Source organism: Lolium perenne, chromosome 4, assembly GCF_019359855.2.
Source record: "Lolium perenne isolate Kyuss_39 chromosome 4, Kyuss_2.0, whole genome shotgun sequence".
NCBI classification, from domain to species: domain Eukaryota; kingdom Viridiplantae; phylum Streptophyta; class Magnoliopsida; order Poales; family Poaceae; genus Lolium; species Lolium perenne.
Window position 1 is genome coordinate 375,002,315 of NC_067247.2, and position 24,326 is coordinate 375,026,640.

The window sequence follows — 24,326 nt, forward strand, 5'->3', positions numbered from 1 at the left end:
ATTTCTCTCCCAAACCACAAATTAAGCCCCCAGCTACTGCTCTTTCAATCATAATTTCAAGAGCATCCGCAGCATAGTCGAAAAGCTGTGGGGACAATGGATCTCCCTGCCTAAGACCTTGGAATATTGGAAAGTAAGGCCCATTTTCATCATTAATTCTAATAGCAACTTTTCCACTTGAGACTGATCTCATTATCCAGTCATTGAACTCACTTGGGAAATCCTTCGTTTCCAAAATTTGTAGCAAGAAAGGCCACTTAATTTTGTCAAAATCGATTTTGAAGAGCACACCATCACTCTTAGTTTTATGAATTTCATTTAGGATTTCATGAAGACATACTACACCATCTAAGATGTAGCGACCCTTGATGAAAGCGTTTGAGAAACCTTAACTACCTTCCCAAATATAATGATAAGTCTGTTACAAATGATTTTCATAACAATCTTAAAAATTACATTCAAGCGGCATATAGGTTGATATCTCTGAATTTTTTTTCCGAACACATGCCAAAGCATGCGTCATTATATATTAGAAGATAGAAGAAGCCGTCGGGAAGACGGGAGCAAACAAAAGTAGCACAGCTACCAAAAACAAAAAGCAGAGAAAGCAAAAGAAAAAGAGAAAGAAACTGTACAGGGCTAACTTAGTTAGACCTAGGGTTCCTCATCAAGGCTAACATCAGGGGGTCTAGCATGTAAAGGCAGCTGACGTAGCGCCTTAGCGCCGGCTAACGACCATTGACAGGCTTCATCTAGGATGGACTGAACTAAGGCGAGTCTGTTGGGGGCAAGATTTTTGAAGATAGCATCGTTTCACGTCTTCCATAATCTCCAGAGAGTAAGGATGATGATGGATTTAGCACCCTTCTGCAGGGCTGGCTGAGTGTTGGCGGCAGCTGTGGCGAACCAAATGCTGAACTCGGCATTGCCTACCGGCATACATGGCAGTAGGTTGATCTTACTGCAGATGTCGTACCATATTTGTTGTGAGAAAGAGCATTGCAGCATGAGGTGTGAAATAGATTCAGGCTCTTGATCACAAAGCGCGCAGGTGTCATTGTCAGCCCGTGGCGCAACCTCCGCTGATTGGTCCAACATCGATCCAAGGTGGCAAGCCAGGCAAAAACCTTGCATTTGAGGGGTGCCCAACAGTTCCAGATTGCACTGTGGTGTGGTGAGATAGTTGTCCCCTCGAAGAAGGCTCTGTAAGCGGATTTGGAAGAGTATTCTCCAGAAGTGGACAAGTGCCAGACAAATGCGCCCTCGCTGTCAGCGTTGACTTGCTGGGCTTCAAGCAAATCGACCAGATGAAGGAACTGAATAATGCCATCAGCTGAGAGGGCCGCTGAGATGTCTTGGATCCAAGCATTTTCAGTAAGGGCAGAGGCAACTTTGCGAACTTTGAGGACTCGTGGATTAATGGCTGCAAAAACCTCAGGAGCAATGGCAGCAATGTTTTGTCTGGCAATCCATCTGTCAGTCCAGAATAGAGCTCTGTTGCCGTTGCCAATGTTAACAGAGGTTGCAGCCTCCACCAGGGAAGTGATGGATTTGTTGCTCTTAATGGGAAAGTTGCTCCAAGGTTTAGATGTATCAACACGACTTAGCCAAAGCCATCTGGCTCGGAGAGCCCAACTCATGCGCTTCACATCCAAAACTCCCAAACCCCATACTCAGTCGGACGGCAGACATTGCTCCAGGCCACGGCACAACTGCCGCCGGCATCGTCCCGACCATTAGCCCAAAAGAAGGTTCTCTGGCACTTGACAATGGCTTCAGAAATAGGCTTGGGGAGATTGGTAGAAAGCATAGTATGGATGGGGTTCGCAGCTAAGACCGATTTGATGAGCACGAGCCTGTCACCTTTGGAAAGAAGGCCAGCACTCCATCCTGCTAGCTTGCCATCAGCTTGTCAATCAGAGGTTGTAGATCCTGTGCATGCAGCTTCCATATGGAGAGGGGGACCCCAAGATAAGGTATTGGGAAGTCCAGGACTGGGCAGAGCAAATGCTGAGCAATGAGTTGTCTATCATCAGTATTGCAGCGAATGGGAGAGTAGAGCTCTTGAGAATATTCGTGTGAAGGCCGGTTCCACTCCAAACAGCTGCAGCAATTCTTTGATGGTCTCGCAGTCTGCAACAGTTGGCTTGATGAAAACGACCGTATTGTCGGCGTAGAGAGAGGTACGACATGCTCCACGACTACCAGGGAGGGCGTCAAGCAGACCCATCCGGGCGGCAAGGTCGATGAGCAGCTGAAAAATCTCCATGACGAGCACAAAGAGCATCGGAGACAAGGGGTCACCCTGCCGCACTCCACGGTGGTGATAGATTTCATCGCCGGGGACACTGTTGACCATGATGCGGGTGGATGCCGTGGAGAGCAGAAGGCATACGAGATTGATCCAAATGTGCCCAAATCCCATATGATGCAAGAGATCTATGATGAAAGGCCAAGAAACCGTATCGAAAGCACGGGCAATATCTAGCTTGAGTAGGACGGTGGGTGCCTTGGCGACATGGAATGACTTGGCCAGCTGCTGCACAAGCATGAAGTTATCGTGGATTGCCCTCCCCTTGATGAAGGCTGACTGGTTAGGCGATATCAGAGTTGGTAGAACAGGGGCAGTCGGCGAGACATAGTTTTGGCGAGGAGCTTTGCAATGCAATGCACGAGGCTGATGGGTCTGTAGTCATGAACAGAGGAGGCATCTTGTTTCTTAGGCATAAGGGTGATAAGGGCTTTGTTCAGCTTGGCGAAACCGTGAGCGCGACAACCTCTCACGGATCTGAAAACATTCATAATGTCCTCTTTTATCAACGGCCATCATACTCGCAGAAAAGTGCCAGTGAAACCATCAGGTCCGGGGGCCCTGTCGCCCGGAGTGTCTTTGATCGCAGCCCAGACCTCCTCTTCCTCGAATTCCACATCAAGGAAAGCAAGATCGTGCCGCTGAATGCCAAGAGCTTCGAAGTTTATGCTGAAATCACGGTCTGCAGGCGGGCTGAACAGTTGTTCGTAGTGTTCCGCAAACGCTGCCTCGATCTGTGGCTGCTCGACTAGCATAGAGCCATTGTGAATTATCTGAGGGATGTAATTCTTCCGACGACGGTGATTAGTGTGAATGTGGAAGAATCTGGTGTTTGCTTCTCCCTCCCAAAGCCAGTTAATGCGCGACCTTTGTCGAGCGACATTGCGCTGTAAGGAGCAAAGGCCTAAGTATTTTCTATTGAGCTCACGTCTAAACCAAGCCTCAAGAGGACTTAGCTGCCGTTCTTCCTGGGCCACGTCGAAGCGGAAGATAAGCTCCTTGGCCCATTCAATCTGAATACGAATGTTGCCAACTTTCCGGTCACTCCGAGACTTTAGCCGCCGTCCAAGGGTTCGCAGCTTGTGATCAAGGACAGTGATAGGGTTACCATGGGCAGGTTCTGCCCAAGCCGCCTGCACGGTCTCATGGAAGCCAGGGATCTGAGGCCAGAATAGCTCGAAGTGGAAGCGTCGATGTTGCGGGAACACATTTTGTGTGGAGCAACAAAGGGCAGTGGTCACTCATGAGGGTGGCGATGCAAGTCAAGAAGCAGTTTGGATGGCCATCTTCCCAAGCGACAGAGCAGAACATGCGGTCCAGGCGTTCGAGAGTGGGAGACTCGCGTTCATTCGACCAAGTGTAACGACGTCCATGTAGAGGGAGCTCACGAATCTCAAGCTCATCCAGCGCGCGGCGAAACCGCCCCATAACCCGGCGAGAAACGTTGGGATTGTTTTTGTCCGCAGCCTGATAGACCATGTTGAAATCGCCCATAACAATCCAGCCTCCATTGTGCGTGGCCCTGATATCTCGCAGCTCATCCAGGAATTCGACTTGCTCGTCATCGAAATGGGGGCCGTAAACCGTGGTGAGCCACCAAGAATTTGGGCCGTGAGTGAAGCGAGAGGTAACCGAATAGCGGCGTATATCATGGTCCGACCCTGTGATGTCGTCAGGTTTCCAAGCCAACAAAATGCCACCACGAGTGCCATTAGCCGGCAGGTGCGAAATCCAGAAATGCATTGCCAAGCGTTTGCATAACAATAGTTAAGGAAATGTGGGCAAGCTTAGTCTCTTGCAGACATACGATGGAAGCACCACAGGATTGCACCATGTTCCGAACACCAGAGCAACGACCAGGGGCGTTCAGCCCTCGCGGGTTCCAGTTAGCGACCATGATAGGTTGCACTACCATTTAAACTTTATAACGAGCTACGGCCTTGCCAAAAACCATCTTGATCATTGCCTTTCGGAACTAGGGAAATGATACCATAGTTTATTCAGTCTAAGTTCAGGTTTTGATTGTAGAGATCCTCTAAAATATTAAAGAGGTCTCCCTTTATCTCATCGCAAAAAGCTTAGAAGAATTCCATGTTAAAGCCATCTAGGCCAGCAGCTTTATTTGGCTCCATCCCAAACATTGCTATTCTTATTTTTTCCATAGAGAAAGTCCTAGTTAGGAAAGTCTTGTCCTCCTCAGATATCGAATCTACACCAGTAGTGTCGAGACGAATCGAGTTAGGAGCAGGTTTCCCAAAAAGCTTCTTATAGAAGTTTGTAATCTAAATCTTTAGGTTTTCTTGTCCTTCTATCAATCCTTCTTGATTCAGATTAATGATTCTACTTTTCCTCCTTTTACCGTTAGCTTTCAAGTGATTATATTCCCTTAGAATTACTATCTCCTTCCAGCAGCTCTTTTTCTTTTGATCTTTGAAGCCATTTAGTTTCTTCCTCCCTTGTAATAATATTCAGCTGGTATCTACAATTGTAGAGAAGATCTATGTCCTCGCCATTAAGAGAAGTAGATTCAGCAAGTTTATCTAGGTTCTCTATGGTATCAGCGAGGAATTTCCTGGGTTTTTTTGTGCATCCCCTCAATGTTATTGTTCCAGCCTTTTATTTTTTGCCTCAATGTCACTGACATATTATGCCATTTGTCCAGACTAGATCCACCTCTTCTGTTTTAATTCAAGGTTTTAGTCACTAAATCTTTGAAATCTGGGTGCTGGAACCAGTTCAGGAAATTGTAGGTACCTTAGCTTTTTCCTCACTTGATAACAACAACGGTGTGTGGTCAGAAAGATCTCTTGATAATGCACAGCCAGTTACCAAGGGAAAATTTTCCTCCCATGTGGGGGAAACAATCACTCGATCAAGCAACTCCTAAGTGGGGACCTCATAGTTTTTTGACCAGGTAAATTGTCTCCCACTCAATTTAATTTCCATCAACTCACCTTGAGAGATGACATAATTGAATAGAATACTCCATTTATTATACCCACCGGGTTTATTCTTATCACTCTCTCTCCTGGTCATGTTAAAATCTCCAGCTAGCATAAGGGCAGCTCGTGATTTTCTAATTAAATGCACCAATTCAATCAGGAATTTGGCCTTGCATGATTGTTGCGCATCTCCATAGACTATCACAAGATTCCACTTAAAATCGTCAGCCTTTGAATTAATCAAGGGTAATCGTCAATTTCCCTATCAAGCACCTCACAGCTATCTTTGTTAATTCCAACCAGAATGCCACCAGACTTACCTGGGCACGAGGTCCAATCAAAGTCAAACACGCCACTCATGGATGATAACATCTCACGAGTGTAAGTTTGCCTCATTGTCTCTTGTAAACCCAAAAAGTCTATTTTTTTGTTTAGATGTTGTTTCCCTAATGGAATCCCTCTTACACTTGTCACCCACCCCCCTCGGATTCCAAATAAGGCCATTTAACATTTCAATTTTTGCGGTCACCCTTTGGAAATTCTCAGCTAGTTGGAATTGACCCAAGCTAGTAGAGTTAATTTCCTCTAATTCATCCTGCGTCAATGCGAGCATTTCCTGAAGCACTGAGTCTACAACCATTGATTGTAGAATAGTTGGTTTAGGATCCAACTCAACATCCCTAGAAGCCCTACTAGCCTTAAACAGACAATCTCTAGCTTCCTCATGAGCCCTAAGTAATGTAAGATTTTCTGAAATCATATCAAGCGAACATCCTAAACTAACACCAACAATGGAAGCAATATCAATCAGAGTGGCATCAGGAGTGTCAAGGACAGTGTCAAAGTTTTCGACAATACCTTCGTTTGGGTCCAGGTTCTTAGTTTTCGCCAAATTCTTGGCCTTCCCCAAGACTGGCACGTCATCATGGTACTTGTCTGGCAACCTGTCGCTGTACCTTTGGCCACCATCTTCATCAGTAGCACTTTGTCAACTGGCCTTCTACACCCAGACATGATCCTCTCCACCTTTGTTCCCAAACTTTCTTGAGAGTCAGAAATCTCATTTTCTGTCTGCTCAGCCTCGTCAGCTACATCATCATCACCGCTATGTTGCTGTCTGTCCTTGAATTAATATTCTGAATTGAATCAACCAGCCCAACATAACGCACCGGCTAGTTACGGCAGTTTTCCATCTTAAGAACTGGCTAAAAAAGCAAATGCGGATGCTCTAAGCCTCTAACAAATTGTCCTGCATTTGTGTTGTTTCCCTGTGATCCTCAGACGGTTTACTGGTTATCATTTCTCTCTTGTTTGCTTGATATTTCCAGGGCGTTCAGTCGGGAAAGCAAATCGGATGACCAATTGTTATTCAAGACTACAGGGGCAATCAAGCTCAAAAGGGTGTCCCTACCCATCGGATCTCTGTATTATGTCAATGCAATAGCGATCACGTTGTTCTTTGTCTGTGGCGTCGCTTCCGTCTTGCCATTAATCAGTGGAGTTCTCGTTTCAACAACTTTGTTGCCATTAGTGCTGGTACTAACCAAGGTTAACAAGACGAGATTTCCCAAACTTATCGAAAAAATAAGCATGCCCGGAAGCTCCTGGTGGTTGCGATTTATGCCTGCAGGTGCACTCATTCTAGCTACGGCTGTACAAGTGTTTTTTGGTGGAAGATTTGCGCTCCCTTTTGCAGCTGCAGCTATTCTTCAGTGGTTTATCTTCAACTCTTTAGCGAGGGGCCAATTGCCAGCAGCTTTCTCTTGTTTGCAAAGAGTGAAACATTTGCGTGCCATATTAATTACTGGAATAGCTCTGGCACTGTTACTGGCGTTTCGAAACGTTGGATTCGTGACAATGGTGGCTCCATTGGTGCTAGGCAACCTCCAAATCCCAGTGTCTATGACACGTATCATGCTTGCCTTGTCCATTATTGTGAAGGGGGACTTTAACCCTCATGTCCCAGACAACAAAAAAAACCTCGTGCAAGTGCTGACGGCCTTCTACATAATGGTGTTGTGCCAAGGGATATTCTACATCGTCGCGTGTATATTGGAATCATTCTCCTACTTCCCTCGAACAGCACTGGCCCTGAGTTGTGGACTCGTCGATAAGGTGGGATCGGAGTCCATCAGCCTCTACTATGAACAAGCCTACGACACCTTTGTGCAAGAGAGTGTGCTTGATGCAAAGGACATGAGCCTTGTTACGTTTGCTATCGATTCCCTGAATTCGGAAGTCTCCCACGACAAGAAGCTTGCCGCAGTCCGTATATTGCACTCTTTTCTGCAGCAACGTCATCAGCGGCAGCAGGTAGGGCAGATTGGGCAGGATGAGCAGGCCTCGAACACAAAGGTTGTCTCAGAAATCATCGGCTCCACCAAGGCAGTTACCACCTTGATCAGCATGCTGGGATCTGTAGTTCCTGAAGATGCAGATATCAGGCTGTTCGCCGCCAAGGTTGTCGCTGATTTTGCTCAATATCTTCGTATCAGCGGGATACCTGGCACCGTGCAGATGGTATCTTCACTTCTTGATAGTGGGAATAAACCAGGGAGAGAGGACAGCTCACCACAGATAGCGAATGCTGCTGATCAGGAAGTAAGAGAAGCTTCAGGTTCCCTGGGAGTTGAGGGTAATGAAGGGAACACCGCTGATCAGGAAATAGGGCATGCTCCAAATTCTCCAACAATGGACCCTGAGCAAGGTAACGCTGGTAATCAGGTAATAACCCATAGATCAAGTTCTGCAACATTGAACGGCAACGGAGGGAACGTTGTTGATCAACAAATAAGACAGGGTCCAAGTTATTCAACTTTCAATGTCGAAAACGATGATAACCAGTCACGAATACAAGACTATCCAATCCAAGCAGCACCCAGATGGTCTCGAATATGCAAAATCTATCAGGACATGAAGAAACTGTGGTCAATACGATATGATAGTTTGCAAGGGGAGGATTCACTCCCTGTACTAGGCCTGTTAATCCTTGGAAGTTTTTCTGATGACGTAGACAACTGCGCAGAAATAAGCAGAGCAACAGAAGTCCTCCCAAAGATAATAGGGCTCATAAGAAACATCACTAGCACAACAACGCCGCAACAGAAAAAGGTCACCACTTCAGCACTAGTATTGGTTGCAAAGCTTGCAAGCGTCGACTGGAAAAGCGGTGTAACGCTCCGGAAAGAGCTCTCTGAGAATCCTTTCCTTCTTAGCAAGCTCGCCGAGATCTTAGCGAACAATTGCAGCGGACCAGAACAATGGAAGCCGACGATGGACATCATTGCCAAGCTCGCCATGAATGAGGAAACAAGACAGGAGATTGGGGGGATCCAAGTCATCATCTCCAAGTTGATGCATGTATTTCTTGGTCGAGATGAACCGTCAAACAGATATGATCCTTCTCTCCGAACGGCAGCAGGCCAAGCACTTGCAATGCTGGTAATGGAGAGCGCTGGCAACTGCTCTGCTATCTTGGAAGAACCGGTATACAACACTATCTTGGATCTCAACCAGATGCTTATAGATTATGAGAACGAGTACCTCGTGGTAACTATTATGCAGAGTCTGTGGGCACACTCCATAGTGGAGCCTCGCCACCGAAACTGTCTAAACAACCAAATGTTGCCCGACTTCATAGCGGTAAGTCTTCTGAATTACTTTTTTCTCAATAAAGAAGTCCTCTGAAATACTACTTATGAACTTTCATATGGTACAAATTATCAGTTGTTCAAGTAGTGTGATATTTTTACAACTGTACACCTTCGAAAAAAATCACTTGTCTTTCTTCATATACTGTACATCCCTGATTTATTATGATCAAAATTGCCTTACAATAAATAATGAAGTCAGTCCATTGCAAGTTTGGAAGTGAACCTAGCTCAATTGTGTCACTTGGGTGGACAAGTGGACAATCTCACTGACAAACTGTACTTCTCATACCTAAGTGGGTGACTATTTAGCTTGCCTTAAGGGAAAACATTGTTTATCCAGCATGTTTGTGGAATTTGAATTACTCAGTTGAAATGCCAACAATTACCTAGTAAATAATTTTCATGGACTCATGGGTGACATAATAGCACCTAAGGGATTACTTGAAGGCCGGGCAGACGATAGTAGGTTTCTATTCAAAATCCTAGCTACTGCTGTGTGTGCACAACCGCTGAACATGGAACTGGAAAGATCAAAAAGCCTGCCTGACATCAGATAGTGTACCACCATGCAGGAGGTGCTGGGAAGAATAATGAGCGCGGAGGGCCAACGAATGGAGGCCCTCGTTGGCCTGGCTTCGCAGATATGTAACGTAGTCCCTGAACTCTTCATCCACGGTCTGGAATCAAATCTAGGCGCTGCGGCATTTGTTCAGGAACTGGTGTATAAACTCAACGCCTGTACGAGACCGACCCCCGAGTTTCCGAGAATGAGAAGGTCGCTGGTTGAGCTCACGGTATCCATGGCGCAATCGTGTGATCGCTACCCAGCAATCTTCAAGGAGCATGGCATGGTGGAGGCACTGTTGAAGGTGGAAAAGACCCCATCCAAGGTGGAAAAGTACAGGTTATTCTACGGCAGCACAGGTGTGGTTCCGGAGGGACCCATGACTCTGTCAAACCTAGTAGCCATAGCGAAAGGGCTAATCATGTAAAATTTTCTTGATATAGCTAGATGATCCCTGGGCATCGCTGCAGGATTTTGTAAGTACTCCATCCGTTCCATATAGTTGTCGCTGATTTAGATGTATCTAGGCACATTTTGTGTATAGAACTATAGATACATCCGAATCTACGAGGACTAGAACGGATGGAGTAGTTTTTATTGGAGTTTGGAGCCCCCATGTACATGCACTCCGCTCATTTATCCCAAGCAGAGACCTGAAGATCTCTGGCTTCAACCCTGTGTCCCTGACAGTCTGCGAAAACTGTATTTCTGAACCCACGGGAGGTGACAAGCAGAAATAATGGTACCAGATGATTTTACTTCCCATTTTATTGTTGTGATGATGTATAACAGGGATGCATCTAACGATACTACTAAGACAGGGTGTCCTATCTGAGAAGTCATCACATAGAAACAAACCCCTAATTCCTCCAGCCGCAACCTAAAAGCTGAGCCCAAGCTGCAATCCGAACGCCGCGTGGAAAAGAAACAGCGTCATGATGCTGCTGCCGAGTAGTCCATGCGCACCTCTCAGCCCAGGGTTTCCCTGACAATTATTGAACATCAAAGGTTATCTATGTGAACCATTGTTGGTATAAGCTATAGTAGCTTTTCATGTTATGGATGTTGAGGCTTCAGTTACCTCGAAGAGCGTTGGCAGGAGAGACTGGACTGTGAGGAGGGCGAGGCCGATGATTCCAGTTACTGCGTGAGGACTGCATAGCCATTGCCAATTGTTAACCAGTGGGTTACTAAGTTGAAGCCAGCTTACTGTGTGTATTCTGAAATGCCGGAGGTGTACCTTTCGAAGATGGGTTTGCCTGACGTGAGAAGCGCGGTGACTCCGCCTGTGGCACCGGCGGCGAAGAAGAAGAACATGCCGCCGAGGAGCTTCGGGTGGAGGTCCTTGGCCTTGGCCTTCTCCTCCTGCATCCATATCATCCATGCGGTGATGCGGTTGTCAGGTACAAATTGCAAGTGTTTGCAGTAGTAGGTAGAGAGATATGCAGATGCAAATGTTGCGTGCTCACTCACCGGGTCATCCGAGAGTTTGATCCTGAATCCCAGGTAGGTTCCGTACCCACCCATTGCAAAGAGCACCACAGCCTAGCAGAAAGAATGAACAACACTTGGTCATGAATGATTTTTTTCCCCTTGCTCTTGTTGATATTTGAGTGTGGTTTTGGAGGTGAGGAGGAGGGGGTCAGGGAGTAGTACCATGTTGCCTGGGTGGCCCCAGTGCACGAGCCAGTCGGGGAGGTCGAAGGTCTTGACAATGTCCACGAACGGCTGGAACGCCGCCGTCACCGACTCGGCGCCGGGAAGCAGCGCCGCCAGCAGAAGTGGATACGGCGCCAGCGAGTAGAGCCGCGTCGTTGTCGTCGTCTCGCTGACCGGCCTCTTGTGCTCCACGGAGAGCTCAGTGGCCGGTGGTCGTTGGGTGGGCAATGCTGCACGGCGCGAAGGACGGAGTGGGCGCGGCGACGACGACGCGCGCGGCCGGAGGGCGAGGGAGCTGCTCGCCATTGCCACGACCTCCATCGCAGTGGCTTGGTTTTTTGCTTGCAGGTAGCTGAAACCTCAGAGATCTTTGGGGTTTTTGTCAGTGTGGGGGTGTGATGGGTCGGGAGTGAGGATAGAGTTTGGGACGAGGAGAAAGGGGCGGGAGACGGGGCAGCGTGGAGGGAGCCGGGCCAAGTGACACGAGGAGACCACACGCTACGCACGGGCACCCATACCACATTGGTACTTTGTAGTAGGTAGGTGGCGAGCGGTGACACGCAGGACAAGTCACGGAGAATTCATGATTTGCTACTGGAAAGATAGTTTGTCCTCGGTCCCTCGATCACTAGTCACTGCCCCACTTTGCCAACCAATGGTGCCCACACGAACCATTGGCCATCCAGGGCATGACAATAGCCATAAAGAAGAAAAAACAGAGCAATCTACACTTTCAGTAAAAAAAAAATATACTCCCTCCGTCTCATGGATGATACACATCCGAATTTTGACAAATCTCAAACAAGTTTCATGACACGGAGAGAGTATATCAATACACAATTACACATACATAGGCATCAGGGAAATCCACATTAGAGACGGTAGTATCATTCAAATTCTCAGTTGCCCAGAAAGAACCAACCGAAAAATCACTTTGCCATGAGATTCCTCAACTAGTTGATGCGAGGCATTACAGGCATATGAACACCGAATCGATACCAATTCGTAGAGCGGCAAAAGAGTAAAGCTATTGTGCTAGTACAAACCTCTGTATATTTCCAATTCTCGGAGACTGAAGCTGGCTAAGCGGAGAATTCTGCAAAAATGAGCCCAACTCCCAGACGATGTTTCTGGTGTTCCAATACTGTTAACAAAAAGAGCAAAAAAATCATCGCAGCTTCGGCAAGTATGGCTCGGACATATACGAGCACAAATGCGTACTTTAACGCTGGTGCTGTTGTACAGGGAGGCGATAGGCTAATCAGGGCTTCAGGGCTATGGCCACACCAAACCTTGCAGGCGAGCTAACCACCTTGGGGTCGTACTCGGCAGAGAGGGTAACAAAGGACTTGGGCCTCCACTCGTGCTGGCAGAGGAGCCCAGCTTTCCCGCTGTTGCTAAATCTTGTCTTGACCAATGTGGAGGAATCAAGCGCATGAGAGCTCCCAATGGTGAAGTAATTCTCTTTTGTTTTCAACCTGTGTGTTACCTCGGCCGCCACTGCATTGGTTGGACTGAACAAGTGGATATAGGAAGCTTTCAATGTCTCGCCTTTATCAGCCCTATATATAGCAAAAACATAGCAAAGCTCTGTTAGCGAACAGGATGTGAGAGGTATCTACATTAGTATAGTACGTCCAACTTGCACAAGATATCAAATATAGGAAAGGCATACAAGGACAGCAGACCGCATAAAAACTGTCCAATCAAAAGAAAATGTTCAAAATACTGGAGTCAGACATCTCAATACTACATTAAATGGTACTACTGCTAGTTGTTTACCACTATATATATGCGTGTGTTACCCTACAATACAGTTTAACCAGACATGGGTTGGAACTTCAGCTCAGCTTGAAGCTTCTGCTTTATATCAAGTTCATAACTAAACTATTCCTTGTTATGTTTAAGCAATATAAGAAGGCAATGTGGGTAAATTTCGCAAGCATAAAGACATAACTGGTTACATCTGAACAATGTCACGCCTTAACAAAAGGAGCTTGGAAAACTCACAATAGTAAGGCAGCAGAAATATCATCTTTGCTATAGCTGATCCCATAGTTGTACTTGGTAACAGAAGCTGAAGTACTGTCAAACCCAACCTCGCCACCAATAGCAAGTTCGTTTGTGCCAACTGTTCCTGACAGCTCGAGCAAAGGTGCCGACGCCAAACCAATGGATGAATTCAATGTGAAGCGATCATGAAGGTATTGCAAATCAAGCTGTCAATGAGTAATAACAATAAGTACTAGAAAAAACTGTGAAAAGGTGTGCATTATTACAGAACACTAGCAGGGTAGAAATGTTTGTTACAAGCCATTTGACAGATGATCAATAGGTACAACACGACGAAGAGTGAAATGCAGTTCTAAACTACCATCTTCCGTGTTTCAGGAAAATTGGCGTTCCATGTTACAAACTCGCAATATACCAACCTTTCCGGACTTTTGATCAGGAACCTTGAAGCTGAATGAAGTCTTCAAACCAGTGACTATTTCATCAACTGTGACTGTGGAAGACACCTGCAGGAGAAACTACTGATAAGATACAGATAGACAACCTTGAACTCTGACATGACATGAATTAGGAAGGTTGCAAAATGAGCTATTAAAGATGGCCATATATACTTTGCAGCAGCCTGCATCTATCTAAATACCACATTCAGGAGTCAATTAGCCGGTTAAGTCGGCAAATCCTTTCTAGGCTCAAATGCCTATCCAATGTAATATATAGATCAACTACAGTTGTCTAAAGATGCTAAAGCTTCACTATATGTTTTGCAAGTGAGTACAGCTAGGTTTCAGAGAGATATAGTTAAAAGTACAGAAGCAAATATCTTAAAGATCTTACCCGAGAATCGCTGTCAACTTTGACATCAACGGTAGCTTTGCCATGTTTATGTTGCGTATGTATGTCACCAATGAAGAGCTCATCAATCCTCAGGCCAGTGGCTGTGACACCCTACGATATGAAATAAAACAATTTGTTTAGATAATGAACAAACAAGTGATGATGAAACATGGACGAGTGAGTCTCTTACCAGACCAGAATTGCTGATTGTTGACAAAGAGAACTTTTGGTCAAAATTGTAGTCCTTGTGCAGGAGATCTACATAGAGTAAATAACAGATATGAGTTAGTGGGTGTTGATATATCAAGGCAATGCAAACTGGAACCAGAAGAAAGCTTGGTAACAAAAGATGAAAAAATTTAGGCATGAAAACTATTTGTATTTCATATACAGATAAAGGCACAAAACAGCTATTACTGCAGACTTATACGGAACGATCTAAATACTATAAAGATTAAGCAATAAGAATGCCAGGATGTTCAGTTATATACTTATGTAGGTCACACTAAGTTGAGCTGCTATTTATTTGAGCATAATAACTCACCCATACATACCATAGAATGTCAATGCGCTCTACAGTTGACAGCTCTGCTATGTATGGAACAGGAGCGAGAGTATATCAATTTGGCGATTATCATATATTTCCAGAAATACTCAGCAACGCAATTGGAAGCCTACTGGATTCGAAGCGAGCCCTATGTATACAGTGCAGACATAGGCTACGACCTCTCACAGACTATTCAGATAAAGGAACAAAACAGCTATTACTGCAAACCTATACAGAACGATCTAGATACTATAATAATTAAGCAATAAGAATCCCGGAATGTTCAGTTATGAACTTATGCAGGGCACACTAAGTTGAGCTTGCTATTTATTTTAGCCTAACTCACCCATCTATATCATAGAAAGCCAATACACTCTACAGTTGACAGCTCTATATGGGACTAGCACCAAATCAATGCTGCAACCGATACAGAAACTAGGGTGGCAAGTAACCGAAACAGGAACGGGAGTATATTAATTCGGTGACTATCATCATATGTTTCCGGGAGTACTCAGCGAAGCAATTGCAAGCCTACTACTGGATTCGAAGCGAGCCCCTTATGTATATTGCGCAAACATACACCATGATATTTCCACAGAGAAATACAACCGCATTTGTACGAGCAGCAAACTGAAACTGGCTGGCGAAGTGCGGCAGAGCCTTCAAGGGGAAGGTGGAGATGCCTACCTTTTGCTCTCTTCCCGAAGTTGACGAACGGGACCGGGCCCTTGCCCATCCTTCCCAGATAGCAGCTCGAGCCTGAAGAAAGGCAGAACGCGTGATGAATACCACGATCAATCGACGACACGGGGAAGCAAGCAGTTGGAGTCGATAGGGTGTAGGGGGCGGATCTAGATGGCGCGCCGGGCGTGCACGGGCGCGCCCAGAAATCGTGGACCGGATGGAGGCAAGCTCGTACCTCAGAACCCAATGGGGGAAGGTCGCGGACGGGGCGGAGGGACGCGACGAGGGACAACCGGAACGGCGGCGGCGGCGGCAACGCGGGTGAGAGGCTGACGGGGCTGGGGACGGGGGCTGAGTCGTCGGCGGCGGCGGTGTCGGTGGCGGCGGTGACAGCTGTAGGGCAGGCAGGCGGTGGTACAGTAGAGGGGGAGAAGAGAAGGGATTTTAGATCCGCGGTGGGTCGGGCGGGTTTGGTAGGTCACGCAGAGAGGAATCTTGGCGTGGAGGAGAGGAGATGGATTCTTCCCATTTTTTTTTTCCTTTTGAGAAAGATTCTTCCGATTTTTGATTGTGGACGGATGAGAACTTTCAATTTTAAGAGTAGTTATAAATTGGATTATTTCCATAGTCTTGATTGTTTTTCCAAGAAACCCTCAAGATATGTAATTAGTGGATACCTAGATGAAGATATATATGCCCTAAATCTTGCATCCGAATATGTCTATCAAGGATTCATTTTTTCAAAAAACGGTAAAATTAGGTTCCCTCTTTTTTTTCACATGTACTGTATATACATATTAACGAGTAAAATACATGGGAGGTCACTGAACTTGACACCCTAGTTCGATATCGTCACTGTACTATGAAATACGCAAATTACGGTCACTGAATACGATGAGTGCTTCACCGGAGGTCAATAATAAAAACAAAATGTCTAAATTAAAAAAAAAATTACAAGTGCTAAATTGAAAAACATCTCCCCTACGGCAGCCCGGGTACTCCGAGCGCCGCCGCCGGGAAGGGCTCGAGGCCAGCCATGGCGCATACAGGAAGAACATTTCCCCTATGGTGCAGCCCTCTCGTCCCCTGCATCTGCCCAGCCGGCAGCGCCCCGCCCCGCCTCGCGCTGGGTGTGGTCGGCCCCGACGGCAAGGTCAGAGAGCGGCGGCGGGAGGCCAGAGACGTTGGGCCGAGTTGGGAGGCCAGCCGAACCAGTGGTGCTCGGCCACGGGCCTTTTTTTCTTTTTTTTTTAAGACTCTTATTTGTTTTCTCAACTTTGCACCTTAGCCCTTTTTTTATTAGACAATAGTCTCTGCAGATGGTGGGGTCCAATTCAGTGTCACATCAGCAAATACGGAGTTGTACAGGCTCCCAGTGACCTCCAATGAAGCACTTAGCGTCTTCCATGACCGTAATTTGCGTATTCTGTAGTACAGTGACCGTATCGAACTAGGGAGTCAAGGTCAGTGACTGATACGTCTCCAACGTATCGATAATTTATTATGTTCCATGCCACTTTATTGATGATACCTACATGTTTTATGCATACTTTATGTCATATTTATGCATTTTCCGGCACTAACTTATTAACGAGATGCCGAAGAGCCAGTTGCTGTTTTCTGCTGTTTTTGGTTTCAGAAACCCTAGTAAGGAAATATTCTCGGAATTGGACGAAATCAACGCCCAGGATCTTATTTTTCCACGAAGCTTCCAGAAGTCCGGAGAGGAAACGAAGTGGGGCGACTGAAAGGATCGTATGCCGCACCTAGAGGGGGGGTGAATAGGTGCTAACCAATTTTTAGTTCTTTTTCAATTTAGGCTTAACACAAAGGTAAATTCTCTAGATATGCAACTAATTGAATTTACCTATATGACAAGGTTATTAACTAGGCAAGATATAGCTACGCAATATATAAGAGATAGAGTGGGATAGAGCTAACCGAGAGTGGAGCACGCGATGACACGGAGATGATTCCCGTAGTTCCCTTCCTTTGCAAGAAGGTACGTCTACGTTTGGAGGAGTGTGGTTGCTACGCAAGCCAAACCAACAGCCACGAAGGCTTCACTCAGATCTCCTGTGAGCAACGCCACGAAGGCCTAGCCCACTTCCACTAAGGGATTTCCTCGAGGCGGAAACCGGGCCTTTACAAGGTTCTTGGGGCACACATCCACAACCAAATTGGAGGCTCCCAAATCTGTAACAACACAACAAATCAACAAGCATACATCAACAACAACCACTAGGGATCCAAAGAGGAACACTAGCAAGGGGGCCCTCAAGCATAAGAGGGGGAAATGAAAAACGCTTCGGTGAGGATGTAGATCGGGGTCTTCTCCTTCGATTCTCCAAAGCACAAGGGATTTGGGTGGTTGAGGGAGGAGATCCGATGGATTTGATGTTCTTGGTGGCTCAACAATGGTGTATGTCCTTTTTGGAGGGGGAATGAGCAACCCTAGCACATTGGAGAAGAAGGCTTTAAATAGTGGCTGCTGAAACAGCCGTTGCAGCCGTTGGAGAGGGGTGGCCGGTAGTACCGGCCAGTTTGGGCCGGTACTACTGAAAGATCATATCTCATTTTATATGTGTTTTGGTATTGATGACAATGATAATATATGAATATTTCGGTTTATAAGATTTGTAGGTTATTACATTCTCTAGATGCTTAAAGAGTGAAGAGTATACAAGATATTAGAAGAAAGAAAGAAAAGAGAAGGAGAAGAGAAAGAGAAAAGCAAAGGAGAGAAGAAGGAGCGGGGGTCCTGGGCGGTACCGCCGGCCTGGCCGCGGCCGGAGGCTCCGGCCTTGGTACCGCCCATGGTACCGGGCGGGCGGCGAGCAACACTGGAGGTTTCCAGGGGGGTTGGGGCACCCGGCGGTACCACGGCCGGTACCCCGGGCCGGAGGCTCCGGCCTCCCCCAGGACCGGGCCCTCCCGGCCACGTGGCCGCCCCGGCCGGCTCGCGCGCGCGCTAAGTCCGGTGAGTACCGGCCCAAGCTCGCCGGTACTACCGGCCACCCTTCCCTGCTCTCCAACGGCCGGATAGCTGCCCCTTTTTAAGGGTTTCTTCTCCATGGAGCTAGGGTTGCTCATTCCCCTTCTAAAATAGAGATACACCATTGTTGAGCCACCAAGAACTTCAAATCCATCGGATCTCCTTCCTCAACCATCCAAATCCCTTGTGCTTTGGAGAATCGACGGAGAAGACCCCGATCTACATCCTCACCGAAGCGTTTTTCATTTCCCCCTCTTATGCTTGAGGGCCCCCTTGCTAGTGTTCCTCTTTGGATCCCTAGTGATTGTTGTTGATGTATGCTTGTTGATTTGTTGTGTTGTAACAGATTTGGGAGCCTCCAATTTGGTTGTGGATGTGTGCCCCAAGAACCTTGTAAAGGCCCGGTTTCCGCCTCGAGGAAATCCCTTAGTGGATGTGGGCTAGGCCTTCGTGGCGTTGCTCATAGGAGATCCGAGTGAAGCCTTCGTGGCTGTTGGTTTGGCTTTCGTAGCAACCACACTCCTCCAAACGTAGACGTACCTTCTTGCAAAGGAAGGGAACTACGGAATCATCTCCGTGTCATCGCGTGCTCCACTCTCGGTTACCTCTATCCCACTCTATCTCTTATATATTGCGTAGCTATATCTTGCCTAGTTGATAACCTTGTCATATAGGTAAATTCACTTAGTTGCATATCTAGAGAATTTACCTTTTGTGTCAAGCCTAAATTGAAAAAGAACTAAAAATTGGTTAGCACCTATTCACCCCTCTAGGTGCGGCATACGATCCTTTCAATTGGTATCAGAGCCTCGGCTCTTATTTCGGGCTTAACCGCCTAAGAGTATGCCGGACGAGGAGTCCTCGGAAGGGGCCGCCAAGATGGTCTCCGTGGAAGACTTCAATTCGTTGAAGTCCTCCGTGGAAGCCCAAATGGAAAGCATGAAAAAGATGATTGCCGAGCTTTTGGCTCCGGCCCTTCCCAAGGCTCCTAGTGTAGAGGTTAAAGACACGGGTGTGTTACATGAGGGAGAGGCTTCGGACTTACCCTCATCTACCAAACCCGTGGAAGGTGATAACTTAAACACTATCAAATTCCCCATTGCATCTCCCAAGGGAACTAGTGAAAGGGAGAGCTACAATCGAGTACCTCCACCTTTCCAATCACCCGATATACCGGTTCCCATGCCTCATTTGAACATTAGGGGCGACCCACCTAAGTTTTCTATTGAGGGTTTCGATACTTGGCAATTTGAGTTCCGCTCTCATGTTTGTAGTGCCTCCAATGAATTATGGAGAATCATCAAGGTGGGCTTCAAGCCATACAACCCCGACAATTTGACTAGAAGAGAAGCCATTGAGAGTCAACTCAACAACACCGCCTTGCACATGATTCAATCAAGTGTAGGGACAAAGGAATTGCATCGTGTCCGGAACTACACCACCGCCAAGGAAGCTTGGGAGGGTTTGACCGCGAGTTGCATTGGAAGTGAGAGCACAAGGAGGAACAAGTATAATGCTCTCAAGAATAAAGCCGAAGGGTTCATGAGGCTTCCGGATGAAGATCATGAAGATATGTATGGAAGACTTCTCACCGTTGCCGATGCCTTCCGGCTCGTTGGTGCCACCCACATCAATGATTCTTGGATCAAGGAGAAGTACATTGAATGCATGATGCCATTTGTACCCATTGATGTCAAGACTCTTGTGGGAAGGGAATGCTATTCCTCTCTCACCTCTCAACAAGTTGTGCACGAATTGCAAGCTCTCAAGGTGCTTGAGGAAACCTCTCATGATTCTCGCAATCGTGCTATTGGGATGGCAAAAGGTTCCAACCTTGCCTTGGTGGTCAACTCCGTTGAAGAAGTGGTTCCTCAAGAATCTTATAGAGCATCTTGGAGTATGACTTATCCGGAAGATTTGCAATGCCACTTCCATGATCACATGGCCTTCCATGCAAAATCCTTTTGGGTTGATCCCTCCAAGGCCAAGGAAGACAACATCAAGAGGAACAACAAAAATGGGTTCACAAGCTTTGGTCCAAAGACAAGATCATGCTACAATTGTGATGACAAGCGCCACTTCATTGCCGAATGCCCCTATGAGAATAGAGAGCTTCACAATGGGAGGCTCATTCCCAAGGACAAGAGCAAAGACTCAAAGGGCAAATATTCAAAGCCACCCAACAAGAAGTTCTACAACAACAAGACCAAGAAGGGCAAGAGGCCCTCAAGAGTTGTGCTAGTAACAAGGGAAGAATATTCTACCGATGAAGTTGAAAGTTCTAGTGGCGATGAAGATGAAGAAAGCTCAAAGGAATTGGCCGCCATCGCCACCACCAACACACCCTCTTCATCTCTCTTTGAATCTCCCAATGAGAACCCTCAAATCAAGAATGCACATTGCTTCATGGCAAGGTCCTCCTTGGACACACCTATTATGCTATCAACTCAAGAAGAGTATACCTCCGGAGATGATGATGTTGATGATGAAGAAGATGCCACCTCTAATGGATTGGTCGCTCTTGCCTCCCTTTCCACCAACTCTTCATCACCAAGTGAATCCCCCAATGAGGTCATTCATGTGGAGGAAGAAAGTTGCCTTATGGCTAAATCCTCCGAGGTATCATCCCCTAACCCCTCTATGCCTAACTTATCTAGCGATCTAGGGGTTGATGATGCTAGTCTAAAAGTGAAACAAGAAATGCTAGATTTTGATGATTTCATTCTTAACCTACAAGGTAACACTAAGAAGCATGTTTCTAGCCTCATGGTTCGTTTAGCTCAACAAAGTGATATGCTTGAGAAAAAGGGTCAAATAGAGAGAGAAGACTCTCTTGAAATCCATGCTCTTAAAAATGCTCTTGAGGAAAGTCAAGAAACTATAGCTTCTCTTGAGGAGAGGCTAGAAACTCTTGAAGAGCCTCAAGATAAAATTAACAAGCTCACTAAAGCTAGAGATCTTGCTAGGGCTAAGTTTAAAGTGCTTAAAAAGGAAAAGGCCCAATTTGAGGTTGATCATGAGAAACTTGTGAAAGATCTAGATGAACTAGACAAAGCTCACAAAGCTTTGAAGAGTGAATACACTCTCTTATCCAAGTCTTATGAGCAACTTCAAATTAGGCTTGCCTCATATGATGTGCCTAGCTCCTCTACTCCTTCATGTGATCATGCAAATGTTATTGAGGAAAATGCTAGGTTGAAAGATGAACTTGCTAGGACCTCCTCTCCCCAAAGTAAACTTTCGTTGGATGATCTTTTGAGTAAGCAAAGATCAAACAATGGGAAGGAGGGACTTGGTTTTAATTCCAAGGCTAAAAAGGCAAACAAGAAAAAGACCAAGCCCGCACATGAGAAAGCTAATGGTGAACCCCGAAAGGGCAACACCATTAATGATGATGGTGCGGGAATAGACAATCCTCACTATGTTCTCTTTAAAGATTATTATGGTGATGTTTATGCTAAGTATGTTGGTCCATATGATGGTTATGTTGCTTGGTCTATTTGGGTCCCAAAGACCCTTGTTGCTAACAAAAGAGGACCCATTGAAAAATGGGTACCTAAATCCAAGAATTGATCTCATGTAGGACTATGCACGGAGGTTCAAAATGGGTACTTGATAGTGGATGTACAAGTCATATGACCGTGGCAAGAACCTCGTCAAGGAGTTGAGGCCTAATGTAAATGATATCACCGTCTCCTTTGGCGATAATTCTACATCCGAGGTATTGGGTTTTGGCAAGGTTGTGGTTGCACACAACATTACTCTTGTGGATGTCATGCTTGTCAAAACCCTTGGTTACAATTTGCTTTCCGTTTCCGCCCTTGGCAAGATGGGTTTCGCCGTCTTTATTGATAATGATATTGTGGTCCTCTTGTGGAGCAAGACTCTAAAAGTCGCATTCGTTGGGTATCGCGAACACAACTTGTATGTGGTGGACTTTTCGGGGACCACCACGTCAAGTGCGATGTGCCTATTCGGAAAGGCGGACGTGGGTTGGTTGTGGCATCGCCGCCTAGCCCATGTCAACATGAGAACTTTGCAAAGTCTTCACAAGGGGAACCATATTGTGGGACTAATGGAAAATGTGTCTTTTGCCAAAGATCGTGTTTGTAGGGCTTGTGTTGAAGGCAAAATGCATGACTCTCCGCATCCAAGCAAGACCATCATCTCTTCCAAGAGGATCTTGGAGCTCCTTCATGTGGATCTCTTTGGTCCCGTTACTCATGCAAGTCTTGGTGCGAAGAAACATTGCTTGGTGATTGTTGATGATTACTCAAGATACACTTGGGTCTACTTTCTCAAGACGAAAGATGAGACTCAACAAATATTCATTGACTTTGCTACCGAGGTGCAACGCCAACACAACCTCCTCATTATGGCAATAAGAAGTGACAACGGCTCCGAGTTCAAGAACTATACACTCAATGATTTTCTTAGTGATGAGGGGATTCGTCATCAATATTCCGCTGCTTACACCCCTCAACAAAATGGTGTTGCGGAGAGGAAGAACCGGACTCTTATGGATATGGCAAGGTCTATGATGGCGGAGTATAAATCCCGCTATAACTTTTGGGCCGAAGCCATCTCCACCGCATGTCACTCCTCCAACCGGCTCTATCTCCGCAAGGGCTTGAACAAGACTCCATATGAAATACTCACCGGCAACAAGCCCAACATCTCATACTTCAAGGTGTTCGGTTGTAAGTGTTTCTACAAAAATCAAAGGAGTTCGTTTGTCTAAATTTGCTCCTAAAGCTTTGGAGGGTATATTTGTTGGTTACGGTGCCGAATCTCACACTTATAGAATCTTTGATGTATCCTCCGGGATTATCATTGAATCTTGTAGTGTGAAGTTCGAAGAAAATGATGGCTCCCAAGTGGGGCAAGTTGATGTTTGTGCAGGTGATGAAATACCTCAAGATGCCATAGTAAGAATGGGTGTGGGATTTTTCCGCCCCATTGAGGGACACGGTGTGGCGTCTCGGGAAGGACTATGCTCTACCACGGTGGAGCCCTCATCTTCTCAACATCAACAAACCCCATCAAGTGAAGCAAATGATGCACCAACCCAAGAACAAGAACAAAACCCTTCCTCTAGTGTGCAAGATCAAGGACAAGATCAAGGACAAGATCAAGGACAAGATCAAGAACAAGATCAAGGTCATGATCAACCAAGAATTCATGATGGTTCCGACGAGTACCCATTTGATATTTGCTCCGCACCAAATGATGTCCAAGATCAAGCACATGATGTTGAGCACCCACAAGAGATTGTAGTTGCTCAAGTTGAAGGTCAAGACGGGGACCCAAATGATCAAGTTGATCAAGTGACACCTCCAAGGCCAAGAAGAACCAAGGAGGAGATCGAGGCCCGTCGTTTGGCAAGAAGAGAAAGGACCCTTGAAATTCGTGGACACACTCATGATAAGGTCCTAGGTGATGTTCGAGCAAAAGTCTCCACAAGAAGGCAATTGGCTAACTTTAGCAATCATCATGCCTATATCTCCGTAGTGGAACCCAAGAAAGTGTTTGAAGCCCTTGAAGATTCGGATTGGGTGGAAGCTATGCATGAGGAACTCAACAACTTCAAGCGCAACAAAGTGTGGACCTTAGTAGAGAAGCCAAAGGAGTGCCGCAATGTTATAGGCACTAAATGGATATTCAAGAACAAGCAAGATGAGTTTGGAAATATTGTGAGGAACAAGGCAAGATTGGTGGCTCAAGGTTTCTCTCAAGTTGAAGGGATTGACTTTGGAGAGACCTATGCTCCCGTGGCTCGTCTTGAGTCCATCCGTATCCTTCTTGCTTATGCATCGCATCATAACTTTAAGTTACAACAAATGGATGTGAAAAGTGCATTTCTTAATGGTCCTTTACATGAAGAGGTTTATGTTAAGCAACCCCCGGGGTTCGAGGATCTCAACTTTCCTAACCATGTCTACAAGCTCGATAAAGCTCTTTATGGTCTCAAACAAGCTCCTAGAGCTTGGTATGAGCACCTTAAGGAATTGTTGGTAGACCGTGGGTTTGATGTTGGGCTAATCGACCCCACTCTTTTTACTAAGAGGGTCAATGGGGAGCTTTTCGTTTGCCAATTATATGTTGATGATATTATATTTGGCT

General features: G+C 46.1%; 2 protein-coding genes across 2 annotated transcripts; both read right to left on the bottom strand.

Moving 5' to 3' along the window:
- Positions 1 to 10,208: 10,208 nt before the first annotated feature.
- Positions 10,209 to 11,563, bottom strand: LOC127325708 (uncharacterized). The gene is made up of 5 exons (XM_051352520.2): positions 11,128 to 11,563; positions 10,945 to 11,016; positions 10,712 to 10,836; positions 10,553 to 10,625; positions 10,209 to 10,456 (listed from the first exon to the last, which is right to left on the bottom strand). Exons 1-5 carry the CDS (start codon positions 11,449 to 11,451, stop codon positions 10,352 to 10,354), a joined length of 699 nt encoding a protein of 232 aa, XP_051208480.1. The 5' UTR covers positions 11,452 to 11,563; the 3' UTR covers positions 10,209 to 10,351.
- A 424-nt stretch (positions 11,564 to 11,987) lies between these two features.
- On the bottom strand, positions 11,988 to 15,665 carry LOC127325707 (mitochondrial outer membrane protein porin 6). The gene is made up of 7 exons (XM_051352518.2): positions 15,444 to 15,665; positions 15,212 to 15,283; positions 14,168 to 14,235; positions 13,978 to 14,088; positions 13,563 to 13,649; positions 13,141 to 13,349; positions 11,988 to 12,692 (listed from the first exon to the last, which is right to left on the bottom strand). The coding sequence occupies exons 2-7, from the start codon at positions 15,258 to 15,260 to the stop codon at positions 12,392 to 12,394; spliced, it is 825 nt and encodes a 274-aa protein (XP_051208478.1). The 5' UTR covers positions 15,261 to 15,283; positions 15,444 to 15,665; the 3' UTR covers positions 11,988 to 12,391.
- Positions 15,666 to 24,326: the final 8,661 nt, after the last annotated feature.